Genomic DNA, 13,697 nt, shown 5'->3' with positions numbered 1-13,697 from the left:
GGTTGAGCCAGCACTGACTTAACTCTATTATTGCTCTTGTTACCTCCTGTAGCTTTCTGTACAGTATAGGTGAATGATTACTGTCTGTAACACCACACGCTGGCATCTACTTCAGGGTTAATCGTCATTGCGCAGCTCCGTATAGAATGCTCCGGCAGTATGGGAAGCTGATAATTGATGTTTACAGCTTCACAGCTGACTGATTGCAGAGAATGAGAAGCGGGATGTTGGGCACAGGTAGCAGTGAACTTCAGGGGAGGCTGCAGCGTAGGAAGCCAACACAGACTGTAAACAGCAAAGGAATTACCCACATTGTAGCAGTGTCGCTGCTCAGAAACGCCGGATTTCATCAGATTCGTGTGGAAATAGGACAGAGGCTGCATAATAGCCACCATTGAGAGAGTACATCCTATGCCCCCCAAACACCACCCCTAACACTGGGCATTCTGCTGTCGTCCAGCCCGGAGACACTTCTCAAGTCATACAACGGCAGGGGTAATTAATGAGGGTAATAGGATCATCACCGCTTCCAACCACAGCTGCAGAGGAAACATCAGGCATTGCCAGGCCAGGAGACATGCTGCAAGGAGGGGGGCACACAGCCCCCATAGCAGAAGACTATTCTATACATATATCTATGTGATCAACTGCGGGAGGCAACTACATTGTTATTATACACACCCCAAGGCCACTTACCCACGAGCAAGTGCAGTCTGAGCAAAACTCTGTGCTTTGGAGAGATTTCCTGGACCGAACCTGGTATCCTTGGCTTCAATTCAGTTCAGTCCAGTGAATTGAGGTTCAGTCCGGGAAATCCCTCCAACATATGGAACATTTTTCTTGGACTGTGCTCGCTAGTGGGTAAGCGGCCATAGTGTTTTAATCAAATAACTTGCAGCTCACAAATCCCATATGAGAAACCTGCAGCCAACACATTGCCATGTCTCTAGTATATCCAAAACATACAAAAAACACAATAAGATAATCCATATTTAATATACACATATATTCAAACACAAACATGTACAAAAATGCGGGGTGCAAGCTTTCAAAGGCTGCCCTGACCTTACCAATCCATAGACAAACTGCAAGATCAAGCAGCACAACACATTTATTCCGGCCAAATGTAAACTGCTATGTTTCACCCTCTCAATGAAGGCATTTTCCAGCTCATAAATGCCTTCAGTCAGAAAGTGAAATGGTGCAGTTTACATTTGGTGGAATAAACATATTTTTAAGAGTTTGGCTTCATCTTAGAATTTGTCTACCTAATACACATATAACATACAATATACACTGTACTATTAGACTCACAGCCCGCATAAAATGTTGAATACACATATAAGACAGACTTCTTTCCCTTCTATATGACCAGACAACCAGGTCTATACACTGAACTTAATCTATACAGAGCTAGGCTCCTCTATAGAAGAAGGTATATATACACACATAACATACACTTATATACATACTGCAGTTCCCTGTATTGACAGTATATAATATACATAATTATCACATGTACAGTTATGTCTGTATTTATTAAATAATATCAAGAGAACCCCTATTTCCTTTACAGAGCTATATAATGCACATATACCAATCATATATACACTGTACTTATATGTTACAGATGCTGACATTAACCTTATCGAGCAGCCTGACCCAACAGGTATATAATATACATATTTACACAATCCACTAACATAACAGGCACATAATGCTTGCCACAAAAAAAGGATAGGGTATATGCAAGGCCCAAATTTTACCTATGTGGTTTCAAGGGGGGAACTTGCGGGGATCCAGAGGAAGAGGCCCTTAACTCTTATATACATAAAACAAAAGACTCTGTACAGCCAGATTCCAGAGGGGCATAATACAGATATATTGTAAGAGTAAAAGTGGAAATAAAGTTGCTGGGTCCCAAGGCAGAAACATTACAACAACATGTCCCCCAACTATATAACTGTATTCATGACAGTACAGGAAGAGACATCACTTGGGTACCTTACTGCTCCTGGGCCCAGCTGCAATGGCACCCCCTCAAGTTACACCCTCCATGCGGATGACAAGAACCTTGCACCCCTCTATACAATTAGATCACCAGAGATATGATATGCATGAAATACTATAATATGCTCTACATACAGAAATATTACAGGCCGTGCCACTTGTACCAACCACATGTCTACGGGTATACAATACACATATTACATGCACTTATAAATTATTTATTGAATGACTACATCCCCTGTATAGATCTTCATAGGCACATTATACACATAACATCTATCTATATACTCTACACTACTCCAGTGGTATATGATACCGACATACATAGGGTTATCACTTTTTCATCTAAAAACTACCAGCCCCATCCTCTAACGGGACTGGTAAAGTATACCTTTTGGTAGTAACACTGTGCAGGCTGGTAGGGAACACGCAGCTACATACAGTATAGAATGAATACATTCTCCAACCTCCTCTAACCAGTCTACCCACCTCGAAATATATAGAATACCTATAACATACACTAATAACCTGGACTGAGCCTAAATAACCTCTAGAGAGGTCTATAATACACACAGAAGACATATTATCCATTCTCCTTGTACAGACATCCGTACATATTAGTTATATGATCCTGCTACAAGTTACCGCACAGCATTATAGCATTACCTGTTCTCTATATAACGCACATATGAGCAGAACCCCAGAGGTATATGACATACATTATACAGCGCACTTATGTAACAACCCCAGAGAGCGCTCTTACCTGAGGATGGCGCTGTCCCCCTGCCGCACCGTCACGTTGTCCATGGCTTTGGGGAATCCTGCGTCCCCGCTCCGCACCGGCACTCCTGCGGGCACAAGAAAGAGCAGCCTGAGACACAGGGCGAGCAGCCACCTCCAGGGGGCGACGACCCCCATCATCCTGCCCCCTCCCCCGCCCGCCGACAACCACAAGCAGTGCAGCCGACACCGACAACAGCAGCACCAGGGGCCCCCGGGGCTCTCACTGCTACATGTCTCCGGAGCCGCTCACTGACTGCCGGGGACTGTGTGTGACTGAGGGGCTCTGCGCTGCCGCCGCCTCACTCCCTCCCCGCAGCCGTCTGACTGACCCTCCTCCGTCTCCTCCTTATAGTGCGCCCCCACCTGTAGCTTCTGAGGGCCCCGGGCCCCGGGACTGTCCTGCTGTGCGGCAGCGGAGGGTGCAATGCCAGGCACTGTTATGCAGTTATATAGAGTGTCACATCATGTTTCCTGACTAATAGATGTACAGGTAAATGAGGGCATATAGTGGCATACAGCACATGATATATAGGGAAAGTGCCACACAGCTATGCAGTGTCGCCTCGGGGTTCTGCACAGTGTCATCCAGTAGTTTCCAGGTGGTTCGGAGACATTCTAAAACTCTTTATATACAGATGTGATGTGTGTTATAGTGATAGTAAAATATAGTATTATAATAAAGTCACATACATAAGTAGTAATAGATTCAGATACAGTACCACATACAGTAGTGTTATAGGTTATGAGTAATATAGTGTTTATACAATGCAGTATATTGCTAGTCACACAGCTACTCAGTATAGGGCCACGTCACATCACAATTTTTATTTTTATTTGCATCATTTTATTGTGACCCAAAATCAGGTGCTGTATTCCTTTTGGATGATGTGTAGAGGAGCAGCATATACACTCACCGGCCACTTTATTAGGTACACCTGTCCAACTGCTCGTTAACACTTAATTTCTAATCAGCCAATCACATGGCGGCAACTCAGTGCATTTAGGCATGTAGACATGGTCAAGACAATCTCCTGCAGTTCAAACCGAGCATCAGTATGGGGAAGAAAGGTGATTTGAGGCCTTTGAACGTGGCATGGTTGTTGGTGCCAGAAGGGCTGGTCTAAGTATTTCAGAAACTGCTGATCTACTGGGATTTTCACGCACAACCATCTCTAGGGTTTACAGAGAATGGTCCAAAAAAGAAAAAACATCCAGTGAGCGGCAGTTCTGTGGGCGGAAATGCCTTGTTGATGCCAGAGGACAGAGGAGAATGGGCAGACTGGTTCGAGCAGATAGAAAGGAAACAGTGACTCAAATCGCCACCCGTTACAACCAAGGTAGGCAGAAGAGCATCTCTGAACGCACAGTATGTCGAACTTTGAGGCAGATGGGCTACAGCAGCAGAAGACCACACCGGGTTCCACTCCTTTCAGCTGAGAACAGGAAACTGAGGCTACAATTTGCACAAGCTCATCGAAATTGGACAGTAGAAGATTGCCTGGTCTGATGAGTCTCGATTTCTGCTGCGACATTCGGATGGTAGGGTCAGAATTTGGTGTCAACAACATGAAAGCATGGATCCATCCTGCCTTACACCAACGGTTCAGGCTGGTGGTGGTGGTGTCATGGTGTGGGGAATATTTTCTTGGCACTCTTTGGGCCCCTTGGTACCAATTGAGCATCGTTGCAACGCCACAGCCTACCTGAGTATTGTTGCTGACCATGTCCATCCCTTTATGACCACAATGTACCCAACATCTGATGGCTACTTTCAGCAGGATAATGTGCCATGTCATAAAGCTGGAATCATCTCAGACTGGTTTCTTAAACATGACAATGAGGTCACTGTACTCAAATGGCCTCCACAGTCACCAGATCTCAATCCAATAGAGCATCTTTGGGATGTGGTGGAACGGGAGATTCGCATCATGGATGTGCAGCCGACAAATCTGCGGCAACTGTGTGATGCCATCATGTCAATATGGACCAAAATCTCTGAGGAGCATCCAGCACCTTGTTGATTCTATGCTGAAGGCAAAAGGGGGTCCAACCCGTTACTAGCATGGTGTACCTAATAAAGTGTTCCCATACAAATCTAACAGAGAAGCTCCACCACAACTACAATTATGCTGTACATAAGGGGTGTCAAACTCCTTTTCACTGGGGGGCCACATCAGCCTTGTAAGTGCTTTAAAAGGGACTAATGTAATTTTATTACTGTTTAAATGTGTTTACTTCTTTACATTTAAGCAAGCTGCCAAGTAGCTACATTATACAACATTACCATTACAATTAGCCATGAGGGCAACCAAAAAACTGAACATGGTGCCTTCCCACAGTAGCCAATTGTCAGGGTGCCTGCCCCACAGTAGCTAATTGTCCTGGTGCCTGCCACCACAGTAGGCAACAGCCATAGTGCTTGCATCATAGTAGGCAACATTCATGGTGCCTGACCCACATTAGGCAACAGCCATGGTGCCTTCTCTACAGTAGCCATTAGTCACTGTGCCTTTCCCACAGTTGCCAATAGTAATGTTGCCCGGCCCACAGTAGCCTATAGTTGTATTCTTTTCTGTAGCCCCTTCCTTATAGTGCCCTCTCTTCTGTAGTACTTTTAAGGGCTGGCCACAGAAAAGGGGGCTGTATTAAAAGTGGGCTACAGGGTGATTAACTTGCCTTATTTCTTTAGCTTCCTCGTTTCTAATGACCCCTCAATGCAGCCCCTCCCTCATTTCAGTCCTTCCCATTCAGAAAAAAAGAATGTCACCTTTCCACACTCCCCCAAAGAAGCAGGCCAGATAACACAACCCCATTTGTCTGGCACATGTGCAGTGCATGGTTAATAATGTAGAAGGTAGCAGCGGCCACATAGCGTGTAGGCACAGCAGGTCAGCACAGGTTAGTGAGAGCACTGCATGATGGATAAAGAACTGGTAGATTTCCTTGGATGCAATGCTTATCTTGTTGGATGTTCTGAGGTCACGCCATGATTATTGTCTCCTATTCCATCATGACACCACTATTAGCAGTAATTTGGCCTCAGACATGTTGGTCACATTTAATTACCAATGTGCAAAGTGCTGGGATAAATTAACTCTGAGGACCTTCATCAAACACTGGAACCCCCTTGAGGACCCCCTTAAGCTCATATAGGGCCTTTACAGTCCCTTCTCTGCCAGCTCAGGCTTCAAAAATAATTACCACAATTCCACTTTAAGGCGATGAGAACCGTCCCTTTGCCAAACTGACAAGCTGGGAAATAAATGAGTGGAGAGGGCTGCGGAGCTTATTTATGGCACATAAATAGCGGTGGATTATTGAAAGCTTATTAATGGGGGATAAACAGAGTAGCAGTTCACGGGTACACAGGCCTGCTGTGCTTATCCTGCCATTAATACTCCTTGTTAATGTTCTGTAATGTCTCCGCCATGCCATAACCTCTATTCGCCGAAATGTCATTTGTAGGCTTTAACCCTCACTGTTGGAGGGACATTTGCCATGCAGTGATAATTATTTTCTGCATCTTGTTATTTTTTATCCAACTTATACAGTACTAATGATTACCTTTTTATAGAACCTGAACTAATCTGAGTAATTAAAGGGAACCTGTCATCACATATTACTTTCTTAATGCAGTGATAATTATTTTCTGCATCTTGTTATTTTTTATCCAACTTATACAGTACTAATGATACTCATCCAGTCATGTGGGCGGACACCTGAGAGATAAAGCCAAGCTGTACTGCCTCTCTGTGCCTCCAGGACTGTAATTGGCTGGCTCCCCTGAGAGCTGTGCATGTGGCGCATAACTTATATGCCGGTGCACCCAGTACATCAGGATGCATTCCCGCCAGCTTCTGAGTTACAAGGCGCACTGTTATCACTGCTCTCGCTATACAGAGCAGTCTTCATACACAGCCTTCAGGGGAGCCGACCCATTACATCTCTGCAAACAGAACCATCAGTCACGGAGAGGTGGGACAGCTTAATGCTTAACTGTAAAGTATAAAAACTTTTTCCTAGCTCTGCACCAAAATAAGCAATTCTCTAATTTACACTCATTAGCTATCTGCAGCCGTTTGTCAGTTTGCTTGAAAATTTGAATATAGTAGAAATGTGAGTAATAAAGCCAGAGCTCAGGCTCCCCATCAGTTCTAATGAATGGCATCAGATCTCACACACACAGCACAGTATATATACAGTGCAACCTCTTTGAGCAGATCTATTTGCACAGGAAAGGGGTGTTCTGCAGATAGGGGGAAGCTTCCAAAGAGTATAATAGCGAAAAAACAAAACAGTGTTTTAATAAAAAAAATATAGTCTTTTAGGAGGTGGTACTTTCAGAAATATACACACATACTGTGATGCTGCTATGTGTTGATCTTTTTATTATATATAGGCGTTTTATAACGTAGGTGGTTATATGTTAGGGTGCATTCACACGTGATAACACATGCGTTTTCATATGCATCAGCACAGGTGAGAAAAGGAGATTTGCCTGATTACATAGCTGTTAATATTGCGTTAGCAAATATATACAGTAACACTATTTTACCATTATGTTATCTTTTTCCTTGTGATGTAATAGATTACTGTATGATGTAGAGCTCCAATGCTTTGTCTTCCCTGTCTAGCACTACATCTCTGTACAAGCAGTAACACTGATTTTGCATCCTGAGTGGCTGAGCTATTTGTGCATGTTCGAGTGCTATTGGCATCACCCTTTCCTTAGGGTGCGTCCACACATTGAGTTTTTCAGATGCAGTTTTTGATGTCCAAACCAGGAGTGGAGTGAAAATAGAGGAGAAGCAGCTTTTCTCAATGATAAGTCACCCATTATGATCCACACCAGCTTTTGGCTCCAAAAAGTGCATCAGAAAAACTGACCGTGTGGATACACCCTCACAAAGAGGAACCATCCAAATAATGATTACACATAATGGCAATTATTAGGCTTCATAAGGTGTTGAATGAATAAATGAAAGCTGCACATCAAGGGCAGGGCCAGGCGAACAAGGGTTAATAAAGAACAAGTTGACTGCTTCTGCAGCTCAGTATCTATAAGGAATTGAGTCACCAGGACTGACACTGAACAGCGGCTGACAAGTGACGAGTCTAATTCACTTTATTACGTTTCCTCTTGTCACAATTAATAGATAATCACTTGGCAGAAGACGTTAACAGATCAGGATCTGCTCATCTGCAGTTAATACAAAGGCGCACAGCCAACATACTGTATTCTCCACGTGGTTCGCCCTGATGTCACAGGGCCATGATCCTCTCCCCACACACTGTGAGAAGTCTTTTGTGTAGCTTGGGAAACAGTGACTGTAGAGTGGGTTCAGAGATAGTGACACTTTTCTCTCCTTTTCCTGATTCTTTTACTAGAGCCACCAACTGTGGAGCCAAATTCTTTATATACCATAATTAACAACAAATCTGCTAACTATGTAGTGGAAGAAACTGACATAGTTGTAGTGCAGTGCTTCCCTAAAACAATAATATATAAATCATCATGTTGCAAATACACATGACAAAGCACCATCATGACAGATGTACTGGAACTGCAAGTTTTTTGGGTACAGTGGTGAATTCGCACAATCGCCCTTTACCATGGTCACTTTTTGTGCAGTGTTGTGGGCGGTTTAGTGTTCCAAATCACCCTTTTTAACTCCTCAAATTCTAGATTCATTAAACCATAAAACAGGAAAAAAATAAAGCAGGCACACATGTTCCCCAATGTATAGTATACAGACTATTTATAACTGTATATTCAGGTCTTTACACTGGATACAGTCAGTAGGGAATACTACCCAAAATAACAATAATCAACTGAATTTCAGATCTAAGATTCAGAAGCTTTCAGCGTCTTTATTATCACTGATCTAATCGAAGCCCAACCTCCAGAATCTTGTCCTCTCTGATATCTCCTAATGGTCCTGGATCCGCTCCAGTTCTCTCCCAGGAGTGCAGTGTCTACACCAAATTAACATGTATTAGGGCTAATTTATGTAGCTTTTTGTGGAATATCCAAGACTGTAAGTGTACAGAGAAGTTCAGGGTTATCACATTGTTACAGTAATCTTACAGAGCGCATTCATCCACCCATCATCTTCTCATATTACCCATCATCCCCATGTTCTCATCAGCCTTCACTTTCCCCAATGTACAGAAGGGCTATAAAGCTACACCCTGAAGGCTCTGAAATACCCCTGATATCTGAATAATCAATATGTGTTGTTTTCTGTAAACAAGGAACCATCTAGATTTATAATGAGTACCGTATCTATTTTGGAGGGCTATGATTTTCAGACTACTGTATTGTACATATGAGAAGGTTAAGATACAAAATACAAAAAACAATCATAATAGATAAAAGCTAACTGGGTGAGTGATTATCACAAAAAGGGAAAAGGACCCACTGAAAGGGCTTACAATCTACCTGTATGACAGATGCTATTAATATGCATTCTTTTATCATTTATCATGTGAACAATGCAGTTTAGGATCTCAACATGTTATCCTTTATCCACACAGAGAAGGCTGGAGCAAAACTGCAACTTTCACACTAACCCCTTAGTCTGGCAATCAGGTCAGCAGTTTGGACCTCTTCTACGTTCTCACAGGTAAATATAGGGGATCATAATTCTTGGAGCTCCCAACCAATATCCATTTAGTGTTTCAGATGCCATATTTTATAGATTTTCTAAATGAAATTGATAGAATCTATACTTGGAATTCTGGTATAAACCACCTGATGGACGGTGTTCTGTGCTCATTCATCCTCCATGTAGAGACACATGGAATGCATCAGAGTCAAACAGAAAATATTTGTTGTTTTACTGCTCTATGGATGATAAATACAGTTGTTTTCCACACTTCGGACAAAACGTATGAGCTGTAGGGATTCACCATCAGTAATGCATTCACAGAGGACCATATGAAATGAGACAAAGGGACAGGAAAGGAAATATTTTTGTGACTGTCTTTGTAGGCCTGCACAGTTTTAAAGTGTATAATGCAGAATTCTGGGTAAAAATATGCAAATTAGCTTCCCAAGATTGGAAAGGAAAATTATGCCTCTAGTACTACCTTGAATAAATCAGCTCCCTATATATTAATGTCTGACTTCATTGTGTCATAACATGGACTGCGATAGAGTAACCGTAAGGTGACACATGATCACTAAAAAGACCTAGGATGAAGATCAGATTTCTAGTTACCTGTAGGAAAAAGCACATGACCAAGCAGTGGCTGAATTCCTAAAAGAGTTTTATATGGATTGTGATGGACCCTGACATTGGTAGCTAAAAGCTTCAGCACTTAAGAAGAGATGAAGATTGGTTACTTTTTTCACCCACATCATAGTTGCGTTATTCCTCAATGCATGAGTGAGCCCTAGTTTATTCTTCTCCTCACTATGATGGTACCATTTCTTATTACTTGTCTCATCAACCACAATATTGCGTCGTCTTTTTGTGTATAAATAAGTATTTCTTCAGGTATTGTGTTATACCAGGCCTGATGAAGTGTCAAAAGCTTTTAATTATCCTTAAACTTTTTTAATTTGCCAATTAAAGATGCCTACAACTGAGAGCTCTCAAATTTTATCTATCTGGAAAAAATGAGGCAGCTACTATGGGTTACAACGTCATAGTGAGCCCACAAACAGTGATATGGAGGACTAACCACAGTCTTCTTAAGAATGCCAGCTGCCATCTGCAGGAAACCACATCTAAGCAACCTCAAATTCATGAAAAGCCACAATGAGGCAGTTTTATCAATGTGTTTACGACAGTTTTCTGTTACCGTAATTTGAACTAAAAAAATTTAAAAAAGGACATGACATCACTGGCAAAGGGCACCAAATATTATGCAGATTCACCAGAATTTTGGCACAGTTTTATTGGGTGAACTAAGCCAAGTTATAGGACGTTCAAAGTAAGATTAGATGGTTTTACACTACACTGGTTTTATCAGAGGCAGCGATAAACCTGGTGCAGGATAAAAATGTTTAGTCTACTTCAGACACTTTTGATTAATCTGCCACAATGTTCCTAGATGCATGGGCAATAAGCACATTATAGGAAACAAGTTATGGTATTTTAACAGCACATTATTCATACATATTTCAGCCCATATATTACCCATATTACAAACCAAAATTACTTATAGCCCTTTGCAACAGAATATCTTCCCCCATATTCACCAGCTGTAGTCCAGCACAGCACCACCTTTTACTCCTGCAGATCAATGGTGAGTAATTGCTGCAACCTATAACTGGCCATAGTGGTGTTAGGCTGAGGCTAGTATTAGGCTGAAGCAGGCGCCCACTGTAGAAAGACCATTACTGATGGGAAGTGCCGCACTGGACAGGCGCGGTGGAAAGACATTTTCAATAAAAATTATTTCAACTTGCAGCTCACACTTCACATTCATGCAGGTCCAGCAAGATTTTTAAAAACAGGATGTAACTTTCATTTGGGTCAGTAGAGTAGTTATGGCCTTCCAGTTGAAGAGTTATTTTTGTTAACTTGGCATAAATCATGTTCTCTGAATTCTTTTTTTCTCAGAAATGTGAATCTGTAATTGTTTCTTTGTAGCAACAATGTGAGAAACTCACATCATGGGGGGTATTTTTCAGGGCTTATGTGCCATGCCAGTGGCTTATAAACCCTGAAATAATCGCAAATGCTAGCACTTGCAATTATTGTCCTATCTCTGCCACCTCCACGCCTGGGGGCATAGAAAGGTGTGAAGGGGAATGCGGCCGCAGTGAGGCGCTCCTGTCCCTGCGCACTCACTGCAGCCGGGGAATTTTCATATGCGGCGTAGAATTAAACCCTGCACAGGCCCGTTATAAATAACCCCTATCCTGGCCATATGTTCAGTACATCTTTCCCAGAGACTAAGGAGAACGAGAAAGGGGAGATTCTGCAGATTTTAAAGTCTATGATATAAGGCCCCTAAGCTCTCAGAGGTCAATTTCCTGCCACAGTTCCCCTCTCAACCCTTCAGTGGAATGAAAATTCGGCCAGCCTTATCCCAAAAGGCAGTAATACAGAAAAGTGCAATAAACTATAAGCGAGTTATTAAATATCTCCAGGAGTGGCTTATAAATCACAACTTTACAGTCTCTGATTACACATTCCATTTATTCTGTAAGCGCTAAAAGGAAGAAAAATAGAGCTTGGGGAAGATTTAAAAGGAGACGAAGGTTCAATATTTCATGACTGGTTCCCACAAGATTAACACGGATTCTGTTCATCTTTTGAGAATCTTCACAGTGAAGATGAACCAGACCCAGCATTGACCAGTGTAATCTGTGTTCATGTATGATCAAGAGACTGCATTACCACTTATATTTTGATATGTTTAATCAGGATACTGCAATAATCAAAACCATTCATGTTCATGTATGAACTACATTGACCTGTACCCGGTGGTAGGATCTAGAGTCTGCACTGACTGGCAATTTATTCGTTTATGTACAGTTGACGGCAAAAGTATTTATGACCCACGACTTTTTCTTACTTTTTAAACATTGTGCATCTTGAAAGTGCCGAGCGATTACGCTGCAAATTATAGAAAAGGCCCAATAGATATGGATAGGGCCTGCAAACAAGGGATCACTTTCCTCTGTTTGCAGCCAGTTGTGCACACAGTTGTGTGCAAGAGACCTTAAAGGGGTATTCTCTAATCTGGGCACTACCATTTAGTTTGATTAATCTGCCATATATATATACATTTCTTCAATTAGATGTTATTAAAAAGTTTTTACCTGTGTGAAGATAATTTCTCATGAATTTAGTCATATGGTCCCTTACAAACAAGACTGACTCCTTGGATACGGCCACCTCTGCTGGAGGGATTGCCGAAAGAAACAAAAGGTTTCTGTATATGAAATGTCCAGGAGTTACTGCATGTCCCACAGCCGTCCTGTGATAATGATCGCTGTATCCAGATGGGAATACCCCTTTAAGGGAACCTGTCAGTCAAATTAATCCCCAAAATAAAATATATTTTCATAAACTGCCAATAGAAAGCAATTCCCCTATATTACCTCTCCATGCCCACAAACTTAAACATTCAGTTCCTAAAGCTGCCTGAGGTGAGTCTGAAGTTCGGCTGCATTGCCATACCTCCTAGTTCTGGACTGACAGCCCATATGATGATGTGCACTGTTATGCTTAGAAGAGCAGGAGATCTCTGATCCCCCCTCTTCCTGCAGCTCTTGAGAGAATCAGAGATTCACCTTCTGGCAGTGTGTGCTGAGGGAAGATTACGGTATGCAGCCCCATATAGGGCGGAAGTGAGCTGCGCCTTTATCTCAGGTACTTTGTGTAGCTGCTGCCTTATCTGTGCCTCTCACAGGCAGCATATGAAACAAAATAACTACTTGGCCCAGGGGCGTAAATAGAATTTATTGGGCCCTATAGCAACATTTTGTAAGGAGCCCCCAAAACTGTACATTGTGGTTTACAAATGTACCAGCCACTATAATGTACAGTTACACCTCCATTAAAAATATTTTAGTTATAACTATGGATGGTCATGTAATCAGGGGCATTTGATGTACTGGACCCTGTATCTGCGTGACATAACATAACAGGGTCTGATTTCTATCTACTGGAAGTAGGTAAAGAATGACTGCAAGCAGAGATCCAGAAAAACAGAAATAGGGGTAGAAAGGATAGTGGGAAAATGCATTTATTTGAAGATAGACAGATCTTTCACTGTTTACACTTGTTCTTCTGTTGTAATTGTTCATGGGGAGGAATGCAAACATATTCTTTACAATGGAGGGCAGCAGCGTAGCAGCAGATACGTCTTATGGTTCAGCACTCCAGTGCAACATGTATGGCCACATTTATCAAAAGTAGTGCACACTGTACTATGTGCAG

The 13,697-nt window shown here is 42.2% G+C and overlaps 1 protein-coding gene across 6 annotated transcripts in view; it reads right to left on the bottom strand.

Moving 5' to 3' along the window:
- The window catches only part of LOC140135349 (protein CEPU-1-like), a 581,520-nt gene that overhangs the window by 222,608 nt on the left and 345,215 nt on the right, over positions 1-13,697 (bottom strand). For 5 of the 6 annotated variants that reach the window (XM_072156737.1, XM_072156738.1, XM_072156739.1 and 2 more), the window contains exon 2: positions 2,774-2,858. In XM_072156737.1, the coding sequence (XP_072012838.1) occupies positions 2,774-2,858 (85 nt within the window). Of the gene's footprint in view, positions 1-2,773; positions 2,859-3,156; positions 3,176-13,697 lie in introns of those variants that run through there. The other variant, XM_072156742.1, reaches the window with a different exon arrangement.

This window comes from Engystomops pustulosus, chromosome 6 (assembly GCF_040894005.1).
Source record: "Engystomops pustulosus chromosome 6, aEngPut4.maternal, whole genome shotgun sequence".
Classification (NCBI taxonomy): Eukaryota; Metazoa; Chordata; class Amphibia; order Anura; family Leptodactylidae; genus Engystomops; species Engystomops pustulosus.
The sequence above is the reverse complement of the archived record's forward strand: the minus strand, read 5'-3'. Positions and strand labels throughout refer to the sequence as shown.